The 19401-nt window shown below is 39.0% G+C and overlaps 1 protein-coding gene across 1 annotated transcript in view; it reads left to right on the forward strand.

Annotated features, from left to right (window-relative positions):
• Window positions 1–12814: 12814 nt before the first annotated feature.
• LOC118452736 (probable ATP-dependent RNA helicase DDX10) overlaps window positions 12815–19401 on the forward strand; it is a gene marked incomplete at its 3' end in the record, with an annotated part of 23016 nt that continues 16429 nt past the window's right edge. Inside the window, exons 1-2 of the mRNA XM_035898524.1 lie at window positions 12815–12923; window positions 15671–15832. Of these exons, the coding sequence (XP_035754417.1) occupies window positions 12828–12923; window positions 15671–15832 (258 nt within the window). The remainder of the gene's footprint in view (window positions 12924–15670; window positions 15833–19401) is intronic.

Here is a 19401-nt window from a genome sequence, read left to right on the forward strand (position 1 = left end):
AAATTGTAAAACTGAAAACTTCCGACAAGCCACAACAGAATTCTAGAGGAGTGAGAAGGACTGAGAAAATATTAATGTTTATTTTAAACGAAGCAACATCACTTCCATGGGTGCCTTCTTCTAGCAACATCCCTTTATGTGTAAGGCATTCAAGACTGAGTTGTATGAAAACTACTGAAGGTGTAAGCTCAGAGGAGAGGTGTTTGGGACCAGATGACTGTGGCCATACAGCGCGTCCTGCACTTGTAAGTTTGCTCTGAGTCCTCCCATTTCTTCTTAACAGATTTTTAACTCCGTCTCATAACCCAGTGTTGGGAGTTAGGCAGAGTTTAGACTATCTGAATATATATTGCTGAAACAATTGAAAACTTCTGATTGTTTCTGCTGGAGACAGGGATGTGTATTATTTTTAAACTTAAAAACAAGTTGAAAATATTATAATTAATCAAACTTCTCTATAAACTTCTGTATAAATTTGACTTGTTAAAGTTGAGTCCTGCAAAGAAAGGAGGTGTGGAGGCTTTCAGCTCAAAGGCAAAATGTTTCAAAAGATATTGGAAGGCAGATTAAACTGTGGACAATTCTGGAGTGCTAAGACAAGTAGTTGCTAGTGCTCTGAGATTTAGTACCTGTTTATAGAGGTGGCTGTGCTTACCGTTATTAAACTCTCTCATGCAACTTTGAGCGGGCATCCTTTTTGGCAGGGATTACTACCAAGGCATTTCTGTAGTTGAACAAAAGCAAAACCCTAGCAGACTGATTCAGTCATCTTGGCTGTGCCAGTTCATATGGATGTTGGACCCTCTAGTAATTTTTTTTTTTTTTCTTACCACAATTTGCTGGGTTTGGAGGGCAGCATTGCTCTATGTGCTTCATCCGTTTGTGATGGCAGCGGCACCAGGCACATGAGCACTTTTTCCTCATGTTTGTCAGTGCTTGAGGTTCTCCTTGTGTACTTTAAGATCTCAGAGTAAGTTTTGCTACTTTTCTTACCTGGATTCTCAAACTTATTTAAGATGCATTTCCATCTTACAGCGTGGCTGTGATGCTGGCTGACTGTTACTGAAAGGGCTGCATGTCCCTGCTTTGCTGGCTCCTTCTCCCCCCTCCATGAGGCTACAGGTGTGTTTGTCTGACCCTGAGAGCAAAAATAGCAGTTTGCACTCTTCTTAGTGTTAACTTTCTGCCAATTTTAAATCCATGAAGAGGCTTTTCTCAGGGTTGGGAAAGGGCTTGTGCTAGCGAAGGGCAGTGATGAGAGTGTTTGGAGGAGTGGCACACAGGAACTGCAAGACTGTCTGTATTGAATACATGGATATAAGAGTCAAAATACTCAACCTTTTTTAAAGAAGGAAAAAAATAGGCATGAAATATTGTTTATATGGTTGTTATTGTGGCTTCTCGTCAACCTTTAGTTGTGAAGAAATTACGTCTTTCCAGATTATCCTTGATTGACATTTGGTTGGCAGAAACTGGCTACGTTCTTCTCGGGTCTCTTGCCGGCAATGAGTGACTCACTCACTTGACCCCCCCTTTTTTTTTTTTTTCCTCTCCTCTTCTGTGGCGTGTGTTCCTCGTGTTTGCTGTGCTCCAACCGTTACCCCATCCAGGTCTCCTGTGCTGAGCTGTTGGCTTGTTTCGTGCATGGGATTGTGGAGGAGACCCTGATGTGTCTCTGAGATCCGTTGTGCACTCCCTATTTGGGAGCTAAATTCAGATAAGCCTCCTCTTGAAGCTAAACCCTCACAGACTGACAGCTGGTGTTCCCTCTTCTTTCTCTTGTAAGTGGCCTGAGTAAGGCCATGCTAGGGGGAGGCCAAGCGAATGCTCTTGTGTCGGCTTTTGTGCACAGAGAGAAATGCGTTTAGAGGCCTCTAAAGGCGAAGGAGCATGTGCTGTCTATGTCAATCTAAAGATGAAATAAAACGCTAAAATAAAGTCATGGTTATCATTCTAATCTACCGCTGAAAAACTTACGCTACTCAAATGAAAAAATACCCAACATTTATTTTTGTTCAAAAAACCCCCCCGCAATCTTTGCTATTTGCGGTCATAGCCTGTGAAGGATATCACTGTGGTGTGATAACTCAGTGGGCACAGTTTTTGGGTTTACCATGTGCAAAAGGAGGAAGAGAGAGAGCTGAGATAAATATATTTATCTTTGTAAAATAACTTTTTTCTTACTTTCCGATGGCAGATCAGGAGAATGTAGTGAACAAAATGTTTTAAGAGATTTCAGCCTTGGCTGCTGCTGTGTTCCTGGGGCCATGCCTGGCAGCTTTTGAGGGAGAAAGGGAATGTCACACTGCTCACGGGTGGTAAAATATATTCAACCTTAAAGAAAAACAGCATGAAAGTGTGGTCTTCTCATCTCACCTTTTGACCTAAGATTCCTCTGCAGAGTATTTTTAAGCCATAATTTTAATGATGTTATGGCATTTATTTAATAACTTGGCTGCCTTCATGATTATGCAGAAAAGGCTTTTTTTTTTTTTTTTTTTTTAGAATAAAGGTGTCTTAACTACTAGAAAATACAGTTGCATTAAAAAAAGGATCTTTATTCTTTAACTAAAAAAGCCCCAAATTTTCAGTTCATTAAATGTCAGCTCAGCCATGCCTTCTTGCTGTATCATTCAGTGATTACGTATCTCTGAATGTTTCAGTTTAACTGCCCTGCACTAAGATGTGCAGCCTGGGAGAGAAGGAGCAATTCTGGTTCTTCTGGAGACTGAAAAATTACAAGTTCCAGAACATAGCATGTCCTCAGCACATCTGAAGGCCTTAAGGGTTTTTTTTTCATCCAAACCAAGGTGGCCTTCCCCTCCCCTTCCTGCTTGTGTCCCCTCACCCCCATTTTGGGTGTGGGCCTTGTTTCATGTTGAATATTAGTGGGGGTTGAATAGGCAGGATCTTGCACCTGCTGGAAAGCAAGAAAAGATTTCAATGCTTTCATTCTTGGATATCCAAAAGGTGCAAAGCAGGTAAAGGTTTTCCTAGCTCCTCAACTCCATACTAATGTGTTACAGCGCTTCGGTTGGGGTTGGTTTGGTTGGTTGATTTTTAAATTTTTTTTAATGTTTTGTTTTTAAGTTTTTTTGGAAGCGACAGACAAAAGGTGGCTACATTTGAAGTAATTTGTAATTTGGTTCAATATCAAAGACATTTTCATGCTCTTGTTTCTAATTTTCCATGTTTTGTTGGAAACAGCATCTTCATGGTGGCCTTTTCTTGCTTACAAAAATGGAAGCTCTGGAATAGGGAGAATGAATAGCAGTCAACAAAATCATGCTTTTTGCTCGTTAATTGATGTTGTATGAGGAACATTTATTCATTTACTAAGATCTAATTCTCAGCTTAGGATAACTGCAAGCAGTTTGTCTACTTCTCTTGGCTGTAGAAGTGCTGGAGCATTTGATGGTTACTGTGCGTTCCTGTTGGATTTTACCAGAGGAAGATTGTGTTGTAATGATGTGTTACCTTGTAATGACAGCGAGGGGTGAAATGAAAACATTTTGACCTGGCACTGCAGTTCTAGTCGTATTATTCATCTTTGTATACTTCTTGTATATTTTGAGTCTGAGGCAGTCTTTGAGTTATTAATACATCTTAGCTTGTACGTGTTTCTCTGAAATATATTTTTCTACCAACCTTAACCCTAAGAATAAATGAAAGCTATGTTAATATGTTTAGTTTTGAATTACAGTCTTCTGGAATGTCTTTATCTTCATTTAGTCAGGCTTACTCAATCATAATTTAATTTACTTTTTGCCTGGAAATATGTGAAGTAGTTCACTATTCTCTGTTACACCTTTCTTTTAAATAAACTGCGTGAGAAGTCATGGTCTTGTGTTTTAATGGAGATTTTCAAGATAATGCAATGGCTGTACTGAGAAGTTCTTGGTCCAGTGCATTAAATAGGGGCATCTTTCAGAGTGAGATATTATCTAATTGCTATAACTCACAAATTTCCTAAATAGTGGCTTTGTCCATATTAGATATTATAATAAACTTAGTTATTACTTTTTGCCTTATTTCTTATATAATATTCTTTTACTTAAAAATTTGGAAAATGAGGTGCAGTGATTTTGCAGATCAATGACAAAAACTGTTGACGCATGCAGATACTTGGACTATATGTACAATTACATTATTTATAGTACTCAATTCAAATGTTTGTTTTATGGGCTGGGGGAGCTTGGCTCTTCACTAAAGCATTCTTTAAAATCTTCATGTTCTGTGAAGGAGTCGTGAGTGTGTATGTCTGTATACATATACACACACATGTGTATGTATATGTATGTGTGTGTGTGTGTGTGTCTGTGTGTGTGTGTCTCTGTGTGTGTGTATATATATATATATAAATAAAATGACAAAAAAAAAACCCAAGGGAAAAGAAAAAAGAAAGAAAGCAGAAGGAGAGGGGAAGATAGGGAGGAAAAAAGCATGAAAAATTGATTGTGCAATGCTGCTCATTCATGGCTTCTTCTGGTATCATGGGATTTTATATCAGGGTGAAACATTAACTTTTTTTTTCATTATAGAAAATGAAAGCAATGAAAATTTTCTCAGGGATGGAAGGATACAGATGCACTTTTTTTTTTTCAGGATTGGGTTTAAATTTGTAGATGATAAATGCTGCTGTGAGGGTACAGGGATTGTATTTCAGAAGACGTTTCAGGAGTAGGAATTTCTAAGTTACCTGTAAAGAAATAAGCGGAAATAGTTAAAGCAGAAGTAAACCTCTTAACACAAATGGGGGATAGGGGTGTATGTGGAATAAAAAATCCTTTCTCTCCTCTAAATTCATAGTTGGAAGTGCAGAGCTACTGATGGAACCCCCAATGTCCTGCAAAGACAGCTGATGTTGAAAATGCTGGTGTCTTTGCCATAGTTTAGATGGTTATTATTTTTAAGTTGTAATTCAAAGAATAAGTTCAGTAATTTAATTTAAATTTTGCTTCATAAACATTTTTTTTAATCTTTGCTTTTTTTACTTGCTTGCTAGTAAGAGAAACTTCAACCTCTGTCTCTGTTTAGCCTTTGCCAAAACTCACCGTTTTGTCTCGATAGCAGCTGCTGAACTGAACAGTAAGGTATCACATGGAGTATGCATTCATTCATAGAAAAAGCATAATAATTCAGTAGAAAATTATTTTACTTGTTTTCAATGTTTTGGAAGTATTCCAGAGAAATGCTGCTATGTGGTGTTGGTTAGAAATGGGAGTAAGATTCATCACTGAAGAACCATTTAATAAAGGTTTCTGTTCTTAAACTTGGTTCTTGTCTGTGATTGGAGAGATACTGGGCATGGAGCCATTTGCTGGTGCCTCTTTCTCCTTTTTTCTGCTATCATAGTTTATACAGAAGTAAAAGTAATTTCCTAAATAAATGTCTTTTTTTTAAAACACAAGGAATTGTAGCAAATACCTGTCTAAAACATAGAACCAAGCTTATCATGTGAATATATTGCAGAAAATTGCAGGGTCTTTAGCAAGTTGTAAATTGGCAAGTTCTTTAATCCTCACTCATGCATTTAGTGTTAAACACTGAGATTTTAAACTTAGTTCTTTTGAACTTTCATGGCTTAATTTAATTTGGTTTAAGAAAATAGTAGTATGTTGTCCACTAAGACATCCTCTCTAACCAAACTCCTGCACCCAAACACAAAACTCTAATGAAATTCAGTTCAGATGTAATCTTCTGCCCTGACGGTAATCAAAAAATCAAAACCAAAGGCAAGCACCATCTAAGCGTGTGGTTGCCATAGTACAGTTTTGTCTTTGCTATGGTTTCTTGTATCTGTTGCTGTTTCCTTGATCTGAAGGGCAATTTGAAGGGGAATGATAGTGTGGTGAACTGCTGGTCCTGTGGTCTTTGTCCATAATGTAGTTAGCAGTATTGAATAATGGTTATTAGAAGCTTTTCTTATTTCCTCCATTTTTTTTTTTTTTGTTCCTGTTGCTATGATTTTTTGAACGCTTCATATCAGTGCTATTCTGTATGCTGAGTGCTCTTTTTCTTTTGAATACCAACCTGGATTTATCCTTATCTTCACAACTGTTACTGTAAAAACCATGTTCAGTTCTCTCTGTAGCTTGTTCTACCTTAGAAAGTGGTCTCTTTCAAAATAAACATTCTTTCAATAGGCTTAGAAAGTAAATAATGTGTAGATGTAGCAAGTAATTTAGCTGTCCAGAATTTTCGTGTTCAAACTGCAATACTGCGTAAGGAATTACCAACCAATAATTTTAACTTTGTGCTTTTTCAGTATCTTGGTTGAAATCTTGCATGATACTAGTTATAAAAAACCAAAATAACACAAACACCCACACCCTGAAAAAAACCCCATCCCAACACAACAAGAATCCCATCAACCTATCCTTTTAATCTAACCACTTGAGAAATTCAAGATCATGTTGAGCTTGATACTTGACTGATGTGCTTTAAAAATTCAGAGGGAAGCAAACAGAACAACATGTAAGGAGTACTGGTTTTGCCTTTTGAGTACCAACCTGCCTATTTCCATACCTTCACAACTGTCATGGTAAAAGCTGTGCTCAGTGACACACATAGATGCTATGCAAATTGGTCGGATAGTGTTTGTGAATTTAGGCTTCCTAATTTTTAATATTTAATTAAAAAAGAAAAAATATAGAATCCTTCACCAAAGTGAAATTAGCCTCACTTTTATTACATTAAAAAACCCCAACACTTGTTAACAAAAGAAGCTGTTTTCCTAGGAAAGGTCGGGGGAGTTGTGTTGTGGAAGTGAAGGGATGGTTTGAAGAACTTTGCACTGCTGCTTCTCAGTGGCTTTGGCTTGTCCTGGCGTTCACGATGGCTCAAAGCAGCCTGTGGCTCGTGAGCAGTCAGCAGAAATCGGGAAGGACTGAAATAGCTGTCACTGCAGAGAAGTGGGCTGGAAATCACAACAGAGACCATCTAGCTACCACACGTCATGAAGGAAAGCAGCATCCATGCATCTCCTTGTGGTCATGCTGCATCCTAGGATTTCTGCTTTTCTGGCCCTTTATACTCAACGGGAAGACAGATGGCTGGTTGAGTCAAATTGTATTACTAAGAAGCAGCTTTTTGGTGTTCAGGGTTTTGTAGGTGCTCGAAGTAACATGAACTGGACTTCGAAGTCTGGTTATTTTGCCTCTCTTGATGGTTTCCTTCTTATGTTTTATAATTATTTGTAAGGTCTGAAGTTTGTATCTCGCTGCTGCTTCTATGGCTTAGACATTTGTCAGGAGGAGTGAAAATTTCTTTCTCCTCTAACCTTATCTTAGTTGTAGGTAATCAAAGCCTAGTGGTCAGACTTCGGAAGTTTACGGGGTTGAGAGGTAATACTTTATGGTTAGGCTGCTTTAGACTAGTGGTTGGAGGATATTCAGTCTTCTGAAAGATTCATAGTGCCTGCTGGGTGAAAACCATGTCTGTATGTTCTCCACAGCACGAAGAGGAAAGCGTCCCTTCTCTCTGTCTAAAGTTTGGTAGCCTCAATCTGGCAAGCCTGTGTCTTATGTTGTGGGGAATGACTTCTGAGGCTGAACTCGGTAGCTTGACGGGGATTGACGTGCTTGGTGATAATGCGAATGTGATAATTCTTGCTCCTGTTGTGGGCAGTTTCTTGAAGAAATACAAAAGAAGTGTGTGAAATAGAGTACCACATCGATTTTAGTTTCTCAGAGGCGGTTGCTGTTGAATTCTGGGTAAAGTAATGTAATAATGTTGGGAGAGACTGAAAAATATTTGCAGGTACAGCACCGTTCTTCCTAGGAATTGTAAGGTGGAAGCAAGGGGGAGGGAAAAAGCCCACAAAACCCATAGAAAAGCAGTGATGCTTGTTATAGCTAACATGAATGGAAAATTGCTTATAACTTTTCTTTTTTATCCCATCACAATAATGTAGTCCTGTCTTTAGACAGCTTCTGCGGTGAATATACTGTGCTCGCTTTCACAGGCTTGTTGAGGTGAAATTAAAAAGGAGATTATAGTTAGAAACAAAGAAACTTTACATTTGATGATTTGTAACACTCCAAGGGTTAAAGCAAATGTTTGTTACGGTAAGAGACTGTAAGCGCTTTGATCCTCAATTACTGAGGATTACGTACTGAGTCTAAACTTTTGACTTCAAAAATTGTATTAATAAAAAAAAATATTCCGTATTAGAATAGCAAAATGTACTGGCATTTATGATTCTGATGCCCTGTCGTTTCAGAAAAAAATTGTAATTGAAGAATAGTAAAACTTGCGTCTTAAACTTGTCACTCTCTTCATTTACAAAAGCTTTGTCTTAGATTCAGCTAAGAATATCAGATCTTTTAAGCCAAAAAACAAAAGCCTGCTCCTTCTTGAGAAGAATACAAAAGGACTTGCATATTAGCTGTATTGTTTCTGATTATATATCAAAATGTTTGAATTTTCTGTGCTTCTGTGAGCTAGTTTTTATTCTAACTCGCTAAATAATCCAGCAAGCCATCTGGCATGTGCATGTGCAAAAGGAAGAAGAAATTTAGGCTTTTGATTGGTAACAATAGAAAATCCCCTGACCCTGCAGCTGAGCCTATGTTTTATGACATTTGTATAAACTTGTGTGACTCTTAACTTCTGTTGCTTAACCGTTATGTTCCATTTTAGAGAGGATGATTATCACTCTGATCCTGTTTGATCAGTTTAACTATTGCCACATCTTCACAGAAGACAAGGTGGGGCTTGAGGGCCTATTTTATTGGGCATGGGATGAAACGTCCGCGCCGGTGAGCAGCAGGCAGCCTCTTCTCATTGACGGGGAAGTGTGCACGCACTGGCTGGTGCTTGAACTTGTGTTACCAACTTGAGTTTAACCACAGAATCCCTTCAATATCTAACAGCAATGTGAAAACCTCTGCCTGGATCACGCATGCCCACTTCATTCAGATTTATGGCTTATTTGATGGTATAATTCAGCTTTAGAGATGGATTTACAGAGGTAGATGCTAGCTGAGCAGGTTTTGATACGCAGTGTTTTCCGAGTGAACTGGTCAGTGTGGGAAGCTGCTACCCCCTCTCAGCTTGCTTTAAAATGCCCAACCTCATGCTTCGCTCTGGCATTAGGGGCAAGGTCTGGTTGTCAGCAGAAACCCTCATGTCTGCTGATGTGCTCCTGCCTGCAAAGCCTGTGACCCCGGACCTCAGCTCCTTACTGAGCAGTTAGAGGAGTCATTGCTCCTGCCACAGCTGAATTCTTTGCAGCACTTGAGGTTTACAGATGGAGGAGATCTTTTGGCAGCCTCCAGTAACCAGTGTTGTCTGCTGATGTGGTGAACTATTTGTGAAGAAAGGAAAGGAAGCCATGAAGAATGAGGGTTAAATGCCAACCTGCTGTTTGTAAATTGTCAGGTATCTTCTAGTACGAAAGGTGAAAAAGGGAACCGAGTAAGCAGAATGGCTTGAAAACGCAGGGAACTGGGGGCACTGGAGGTTAGGAAAGCCTGAGGTCTGCTATTGATTGGTGTTGGGCTTCTTACAATGGATGAATCTGATCCCTGCTTGATGGGAAATTGATGTTTCAATGTGGCTGTTCAGATGTGGGGTCAAAGCAAAGACAGGCAGTGGCATTAGAAATTTGGGTGAGGGCATTAGGTATTTGGATGAGGGGGTAGCATGCGTGGGAGGAGGCCGTGAACTGAGATAGATGTAAACAACCCATCCTGCGTCAAGACTGCAGCCAGTTGGAGGAACTTCTGGCTCAGATACCTTCACGATAGAGTGGAGGCCACTGGGGTGGGAGATATGGCAAGATGCTCTTGAGACGTGGTGAGTAGGTGCTCTGAAAGACACTACTGGAGACATAAGGATGGAGAGAGACTTAAGTGACAGAAGAGAGAGAGACTTCAGGACTGTATAGGGACTCCAGAACAATGTGAGAGAGGTCCCCAGAAGATGACCAAAGCAGCATTTATGGGACCCCATGGTAGCCCCAGGACTATACACACCCCATGGCTGACCTGCTTGGCTCTTCTCCTGGACCCCTTGGGACAGGGAGGACTTGTGAGGAACTGCTGCACTAACCCACCCCACTTCCCTCCTGGCTGCACTGCTTCTGCTGCTGAGCAGTGAGGTCATGGTTTGTAAAATTGTGCCTATATCTGTGATTAAAATGTTTTGGCATCTGAGCTCATTCCGTCTTAAACTGTGACAGTCAGTCAGGAGATGGTGCCTGAAGATGAGGGAGCCTTCATAGCCCTTGTCTTTCAGTGTGTTCAGTTCAGTAAAGCAATGAAAGTGTCTTGATAAAAAACACAGTTTAATTATCTATGGGGTGTGTAGAATTTTATACTAGTACCCTTTCCTGCATGTCTTTTAAAATTCTGGTATCTTAGCTTTCCTTACTGCTGAATATTGCAAATCTACCAAATTGATACACTGATCTTATATTATGCTTTTTAGGTGTATAGTGAGGGAATTTAGCTTCCCATTTGTTTCCTCCTCCTCTTGTTCCTCCTCTTCATTTGGATATTTTGTCCCATCCCATTTTTTTCCATGCTACTTTGCAGTATTGAAGTACTTTTACTTCTCAAAATCGCAGAGGAGGGAGGGGGAATAAGGTAGAACTGGAAATATTGCCCACGTATGCATGCAAAGACAGCCCATTGGATATTTGTGTTCTTTAGCCAGGAAAACCTTTTTTTAAAACAAGAAATGTAAGCATCTGAGATAGACATTTAAGTATATTTTTATGAAATAGTTAGGTACCAATTTGAAACTTTTAGTCACCTTTGTTTACATTAGCATATTATGCTGGTGTACCAGCAATACTGACAGTGCAGAAATGAAAGATTATTTAAAAAAAAAGGGGGGGGAGACACACAAAATCAAAAGCAAGTGGTGAAAGAAAATGTGGTAGTGAGAGCTGTCATCCTGTCTCCTTGAAGTACATCTCTCTCTTTAAATTCTTCCTCTGGACAATTCCTGGTTTTCTGCTAAGTAGTCCACATTTCGCGGTAAGGGGTTTATGCTTACACAGACTCTCAAACAATTTGTGTTTGTGGGACAAGCAACAGGAGTGAGGGGACAGCACAGCTTTCTGAGCTGGTAAACGTGTGCTTAAGACTTGTCAGTAGTAGCTGCACAGTGCAACAAAAATCGTGTGACAATACTGAGGACATAAGTGCTGCTATACAGTTACTATTTTCTATAATAGATATTGTCATTACTTGATAACACAGTGCAGTAGCTGTCACAAACCATTTTTCCTGTTAGGAAGACTGTAATTTTTCTCTTTTACAGTTCATATTTCAGTGCATTAGTGTGCTGACCATAATGATAGTGACTTTCTGAGTTAATTTTTTTGCTTCCTTTTATAGTGGATTTGGTATAGAAGATTAAACTGATTAAAATGGCCAAAATAAAAGAGATAAGTGAGAGAAAGTAGTTCTTTATTTCCTTTTTCTCTCTGCTTGCTTTGACCACTTTCTATGTATCAGAAGTTTAGACAGTTTAGTGACTGTTTTTCAAGCACTTTCTCCTGAGTAACAGAGTGTTGAGGTCTTTACAGGATGATGAATGAGTTGTGAGCCATCTTCTATGGAGTTTCCAGGTATTCCTGTGGAATATCTTCTGCGATAAAGTACTTCCTGCAATGGCAGTTATTGCTTAAAATGTCCTCTGTGCTGTATTGGGTCCTGTTAGATGCCTGAACACATACGGCCTTTCTTCTTGAGAATAGAGAAGGAGAGCTCTTGGAAGAAGAGCTCGAGGTCCAGAATCTCCATGTTCTTTGGTTCCATGATGTTACCACCAGATGGGTGGCTCTCTGAAACCTGTGCAGGCCATCTGTGCGATTAATTTTCATTGCATTTTACAAAAGTAATTAAAATGGTCCTCCCAGAGTTGCAAACTACCTCCAAAACATAAAAATACTCTGGATAAATCCAAAATCTCTGTCAAAAATAGAAGTGACCTCTTCACCTCTTCTTTCAAACAGCAAGATTGTGCACACAAAAAATAAACCTAAGTTCAGTATCAGTGTGTTTTATACAGGGGTACTGTTTTGCTGATAATACTTGCTTTTTCTGATCAGTATTGCTTTTTCAGTGGTATCCGGGAAAGAACAACCTCAGCATGTTGTAAACAGTCTTAATGTCTGGATTTCACCATCTCTGCTGATGCATTTATTAGTTTCCCTGGTGTCTTCACCACTTCATTTCACTATAACTTTTTTCCCATGTTCCTAATAACTTTTGTGATTCTAAATGTTATGTAATGCTAGGTTTGGTAACCATCTCCCAGCACTGATGTTCTGCACCCTGGTGGGGATGCAAGGGACAAGAGTTACGAAATAGGAAGGTTCTTCCATGGCCATTTGTGCCCTTCATTGACACAGAAATAACTCAAACTGGTGTGCTGCGGTGCCTGGGGACAATGTGATGACAAGTGGGATGAAAGTGGTATCTGATCAGTTGTAGCTAATGGCTTCAGTCAGTTATACTGGATTTCTTGTCTGATGAGGCTTGCTAACAGCGTAAGCTGGTGAATCCAGTGTCCTTGTCCCAAAAAGGTGAGTGAGATTTGAATGAGTCAGGTGTCCTGCTGCTGATACAGTTTAAGTTATGCTGAATTGTTAACAGAGTAAATGAGTTCCTCGTGATAGGGCCTTTTTAAAATACTTTTATGAAAAGGCCTGTTAGCTAATTTTTACTGGAAATTACTCATATGTTTTAGGAATTATGTTTTAATACACCTAATTGCTTTTAAGAAAGTTTGAAGCATATACTCTGTGACTAGAAAAAAACACATAAGAAATCTCATTTTCTTGTATACAGAATGCATCAAAATCAAAGATGAAGAAAAAACCAACTAAAACCCAAGAAGCCAAAAAAATCTTGAAGAAGAAATTTAAAGTCAACACAAAAATAGTCTTTACTGAAGATGGAGAGGTAAGATCAATTCAAAGTAGCTATATTTTGCTGGGAACTGAATTTGTAGCTTCTGTAAAGACCAAAATACTTACAGTTTATATCTGTATAAAAAGATATGTTTTTCAGAATTGTGTGGTTTTCAAAATTCGTTTAAGTTTTGCAACGCTGTTCAGCTTCCATTTAGAATTCAGTTCCACCGTGAAAAAGAGGAATGCTCAGCACCAACCTCTTTTCATCTTTGTGTGTGTAAGATACTTGTTCGGGAGCTGCTAGTGGATGTACAGAACCGTACCTCTTTTCTGACTATTGTCTTCAGTTTCAGGTGGAATAAAGAGCCTATTTTTTCCTTACAGAAATGTAAAATGATTTTCCTCTAGGTATTTGCCAAAGCTCCCCCAAGTCTTGAGCTAATGTACTGGAATTAGAGGAAGTCCCTGGTTTTCTTCCCAGTATTCACTATTGAAAGTGTTGCTAGGAAAGCTAAAGAAGTACCAAATTTTTCCCTACTGGTGCTGATGTAGCAGTGCATTGAATTTGCCAGTAATTTAATTGTATCTTTTAATAGCCCCTGAAAAAATGTATTGATTTTGTACAGAAAGGAACTATTGTGGATGCTAGTCACAGCAGGGTTTCATTGTGGCCATAACCTCACTAGCAAGTCTCCACACTCTATAAACTTTTCTAACATTTGATTTCACAGTTTCAGATGCTGTGTACATTGTTTTTCCATTTCCAGCATTAAGAAAAAAGTGGCTTTTTTTTTACTCTAGATTAATTTCAGTAAGGCATAAACAGAGAGGTTACCTTTACAAGTATATAATTTGCTTTCATGACCAAGTAAAAGAAAGCATTTTAAATGGGGGAATGGAGTGTAGCCCTGTAATTACTGACATTAGACAAAATTTAAAGGGTTTTAGAGGTTGACCCATTGAATGGAAGTTATATCTTCAGATATTTTTAGATATTCAAAAGCTGTTGTCTCATCTTAAAATACATATGCAAATGTTTTATCGGTCCATGCAATGAAGCAAAAAGGAGTGAGGTTGGAGGAAAAAAAAATAGCACAAAGACCATAGTTAGAAAAGTAGCACAATAGAGAAGGGGTGACTTATTTAAGGAAATATAAAGTTTGCATCTGTGGATGTTGTTCCTGCTTTTTTTCTGGGCTGTGTAAACTGTGCTTTCAAGTTTTACTGTTCTATTCCACCTACTTCTCTTTGATAAAATAAAACTCCTTCAAGAAATGTATCTTCCTAAAATATACAAGTACACAAACTCCATTTTACAAAAGGAAGTGGAAGCAGTAGGTTGGGTTTATCGGTATCCAGGTGAATAACACTTTGTGTGCATTAGGGAGTCCTAAACATGTTTGGTTTTGAATTTCTGTCTGAAAGATACTCTGTATTTTCTGCCACATAGTTTCTTTTTAAGAGTTACTACTCTACCAATCCATAAGCAAGAATGATTTTTACCCCCAGGTGATGTCTGCTCATACCACAAAGTCAAAAGATAGGCGGGGGTATTTTTTGGTGACTATGTAGTTAGTCTTTGTTTTCAGTTTAGGGTTTCAGATATTGAAGGGAAGCTGGATGTGTTCAGCATGTCATCCACAAGTCAAACCTGAATCATCAAACATTTCCAATCCAGTTTTTGTACAATAACCAATACAACCCTCCACATCTGTCCTCCTTGCTTCCCCCAAAACATGAACGTGCAGTCATGGTTTTTAGTGTACTGTGTGATGAAGGCTTATCTCATTTTCCTCTCAGTTAATATGCTGGAATATTGATTGTTTACGTGAGAACATACTGTTTAGATTTACTGGTGTTTTGTTCTATGCATATATTTTGGAGAGTCATTTCTTGAAAGCAAATACCATTTTTCTCTCCAAATGACTAGCAGGTTTATAAATCATTGGTTCCATTAGGCAAAGAGAGAAAAATAGGGGAAGAAGTTCAAGTAAATCTATTAAACAGTAACATGGTGTAATGGAGACATTATTTTCAAATACTCATTTTTGACTGAATGTGATGTTAAATAAGGTATCCCAGTTTGTATTGTGCAAAAGTTTTGTTTGTTTGTTTCCTTTGCAAAAGTCCTTTTTATTTAGTCTAGAAAAACAGTGTATTGAATATTTAGGGCATCTGTTTCTAACCATTATTTTTCTTGTTGACATGTGTAATTCAGTTTATCCACCGAACAGTCCACCCATCAAATCCATAGCTCTCCAATTTAGAGAGAAGGATGTTGTGGGGGACCGTGTCAAAGGCCTTGCAGAAGTCCAGATAGATGACGTCTGTTGGTTTTCCCTTGTCCACTGATGCTGTCACACCATCATAGAAAGCCACGGGGTTTGTCAGGCAGGACTTGCCCTTGGTGAAGCCATGCTGGCTATCTCGAATTATCTCCCTGGCCTCCATGTGCCTTAGCATAGCTTCTAGGAGGATCTGTTCCATGATCTTCCCAGGCACAGAGGTGAGGCTGACAGGTCGATAGTTCCCGGGGTCTTCCTTTCTCCCCTTTTTGAAAATGGGCACAACGTTCCCCTTCTTCCAGTCACCAGGGACTTCACCTGACTGCCATGACTTTTCAAATATCATGGAGAGTGATGTTAAATAAGGTATCCCAGTTTGTATTGTGCAAAAGTTTTGTTTGTTTGTTTCCTTTGCAAAAGTCCTTTTTATTTAGTCTAGAAAAACAGTGTATTGAATATTTAGGGCATCTGTTTCTAACCATTATTTTTCTTGTTGACATGTGTAATTCAGTTAGTGCAGCAGTGGCCACCTGTGCAAAAATCCAGTTTGGCGAAAGCAGATGAGGAAGATGATGCCAGTGGTATCAACTTAGATAAAGCGAAAGAGATACTGCGGGAAGAAGACAAATTTGACAAAGAAGAATACAGGAAGAAAATAAAGGAAAAACATAGGGTAAGTTGATTTCTACCTCAATTACTGAAGTGCAGAAATAGATGTGATATGGATTGCTCAGTGAGGAAAAATACTTAATATATTTGTGAAATAAGTGTAGTATAAGTTCATTTAATATTTTCAGGACTACATTGCACACAGGAAGACTGTTCTGATGTAAGTAGCTGGATAACACAAAGCCTTATGCAATACTGGTTGTTGGTAACAGTGGAGCTTTATTTACAACTTTAAAACCTGATAAGAATTTAGTGGGAGCATAATTTTTTTTTTTTTAAGCAGTGCTTAGTGAAAGGGTTTGTTTCACAAAAAGAAGGTGTTTTTTGGCATACGTGCTCTAACAAATGCTGAAGATGTTTGGGGGGAAGGAGAAGTAAAAGAGTGTCTCTGAAATGTCTTCAGAATGCCACTTGCTCAACATTCAGTATTAAATTTCAGGTAGGCAAAAGTGCTAACTTTTTGCATTGGTGTTTTTAGGGCTATCAGAATTTTTTTCATTAGTTATTCAAATAGTGTCATATAATTTTGGCTGTAATTTGAAAGCACCAGTATCTGCAGTCTGGCTTCACTCTGGCATTTAAAAACCTTTAAATTGCAGACCATAAGTTTGCAAATTGCTTCTGTAGTATTTGTCATGGACCAAAGCAGAGTTTTCTGACCTTGTCATGTACCAGTCGTGGAACACAGCTGGATGTCTTCAAGTTCAGGGTTTGTTCTGTTAGTCACTGTAAGAAGGGTTTGGATTTCTCCAGATAATAGGTAAGTGTGAGATCTCAGGACTATGCGTTATTAAAGGCCTGCTTTATACTCAAAGCTTCTAATTTCCAAAGCATTAAAAAGCGTTGCTTTATTGCCCTGTTCTGCAGATGCTGACTTTATCTAGTTTGATTTTATCCACTGATTGCTAGTGACTAGTGCTAGATGTTCTAGTGTCTGTTAGGGTTTGTATTTGAACAAAATAATTTGGAAGGGAATTTGTGAAAGCTTCAAGTTAGGTTTGGGCACTGAAGCATTCCAGCTAAAGTCAAAGCATACTTCGCACATTTAATTTGAAAGTCTACTCCTGTAGTCCTGTTAGTCATTTGACAGTGACAAAAAAATCTCACCTCTTCTTTAGCAAAGCGCTACATTTGAAAGTAGGTACAAAGAAATAATGTTGTCTGTGCTACGGGTGAAATCATAGTCAAGTTTACAGAAGGCAATGCTATCGAAATCCAAGGATGCAGTTTAATAAACAAGGAAGGAGAGACTGATTTATGACTTTCCAATCAATCTGCTATTCACTAGCAAATTCATATACTTTGAGTGATGCTGTTTTATGTTTGACATCAGACTTCAGTGATTAAGTACTTCAGCAGTTGGTCTGTTAACACGGCTTTATCATTATAATGCAGTGGAGAACAAATTACATTGGTCAGATATTTCCTTGCATTAAAAAAAAAAATACATTTCAACTGTGGAGATACTTTGAAAAGAGAGTGCCTCTTTTGAAAAGGTGGGGCAGACAAAATGAACAGAACTGGCCACATCATCAATATCACAGAGGTTTTTTGTAATTATGGAAAGTGTCGAGTTTCTTGTAACCTACCTTACTGCATGAATGTTTTTCACATTGCACCTAATTATTTTCCTTTATGAAATTAAATAAAAGAAATGGATGGTAGTATGACAAAAAGAAGGAAATATATTTTTTAAAAAAAGGCTTCTGACTGAGGTACTGTGAAATTTGTGTCTAGTTTTTAGGGCTGCCGTACTGCATTCAGTCATTGCATGCACATTCAGATTTTTTATTTGCGGCTTAACAATTTGAGGTGAAAAATGCTTCGTATGGTAAACTTCCTATACATGATGAAGTACTCAGTTTCCTGATTGTCATTTAGTTTTTGAAATGGTCTCACAAACTGTTTAGTATCCTAATTTTTTACTTACCCAAATTTAAAGCAGATGAAAACTAAAAGGGCAGAAGGGGCAGGAAGGTGATGTGTGGGAGTTCAGGATTCACTTTGGTTAGAACCTCATTTGCCTCCCCATAGTCTCGCTAACCTTGTGGTTAAAGATGATCCTCCACCCTCACTTCAGAAGGCATTCAGATTTGAGATACCAATTCAATTTATACATAAATTAATACAGGCTATATAAGGTAAGGCTGCCACAGAGATTAAAGGTATTTCTGTTACTCTACCTTATTACTAAGTCATCCTTTATGTCTGGGATTCTTGACAGTCAGTTGTTGCTGATTAGGAAATAGCTGTAATAATAATAGTTGGGAAAATATGTCAAGTCTTCCTCTTTTGTCTCATCCAAGCAGAGACAAGCACTACCTCCTTTCTCTGGGTCATGATAAGCTGGTCTAATGATCAGAATATCCACTCTTCCAGTGACCCATGAAGAAGCTACATTGTTATTATGTGGGGCAGGTATTATTCATTTTTTTTTCTTAACAGAAAATGTGTAATTAGTTAAATTCACACTATAGGGAGAAGTTCTATGGCATAATATAGAAATCATAGATAAGTGTCATAGATAGACATTATTTTACTGTATCTCATTTCAGCCATTTGTTTCTCACTAATACTTTTTGGGAATTTATTGCATTGTCAGTGGAGCAAGTCATAGAGTCATAGAATGGTTTGGGTTGGAAAGGACCTTTAAAAGTCATCTTGTGCAACCCCCCCTGCAATAAGCAGGGACATCTTTAACTCGATCAGGTTGCTCAGAACCCTGTCCAACCTCACCTTGAATGTTTCCACAGATGGGGCATCCACCATCTCTCTGAGCAACCTTTTCCAGTGTTTCACTATCCTCATCATAAAAAATTTCTTCCCTAAATCTACTCTTTCAGCTTAAAGCCATCACACCTTGTCCTATTGCTACAGGCCCTACTAAAAAGTTTGTCCCCATCTTGCTTAAAAGCCCCCTTTAAGTACTGAAAGGCCACAACAAGGTCTCCCTGGAGCCTTCTCTTCTCCAGGCTGAACAAGCCCAACTTTCTCAGCCTTTCTTCATAGAAGAGGTGCTCCAGTGCTCTGATCATTTTTGTGGCCCTCTTTTGGACCCGTTCCAACAGTTCCATGTCCTTCTTGTGCTGAGGACTGGCCGCAGTCCTCCGGGTGAGGTCTCACCAGAGCAGAGTAGAGGGGCAGAATCACCTCCCTCGACCTGCTGGCCACACTTCTCTTGATGCAGCCCAGGTTATGGTTGGCCTTCTGGGCTGCAAGTGCATGTTGCCAGCTCATGTCCAGCTTTTTATCCACCAGTACCCCCAAGTCCCTTTCCAGAGGGCTGCTCTTAATCCCTTTCTCCTCCAGCCTGCTATTGATACTGGGGTTTGTCCCAACCCAGGTGCAGGACCTTGCACTTGGCCTTGTTGAACCTCATGAGGTTCACATGGGCCCACTTCTTGAGCTTGCCCAGGTCCTTCCAGCATCCTGTCACTCAGGCGTGTCAATGGCACCACTCAGCTTGGTGTCATCTGCAAACTTGCTGAAGGTGCACTCGATCCCCCTGTCTATGTTGTCGATGAAGATATTAAACAGCACTGGTCCCAATACAAACCCCTGAGGGACACCACT

The sequence above is a fragment of the Egretta garzetta genome, unplaced genomic scaffold, assembly GCF_000687185.1.
Source record: "Egretta garzetta isolate BGI_Z169 unplaced genomic scaffold, ASM68718v1 scaffold217, whole genome shotgun sequence".
Classification (NCBI taxonomy): Eukaryota; Metazoa; Chordata; class Aves; order Pelecaniformes; family Ardeidae; genus Egretta; species Egretta garzetta.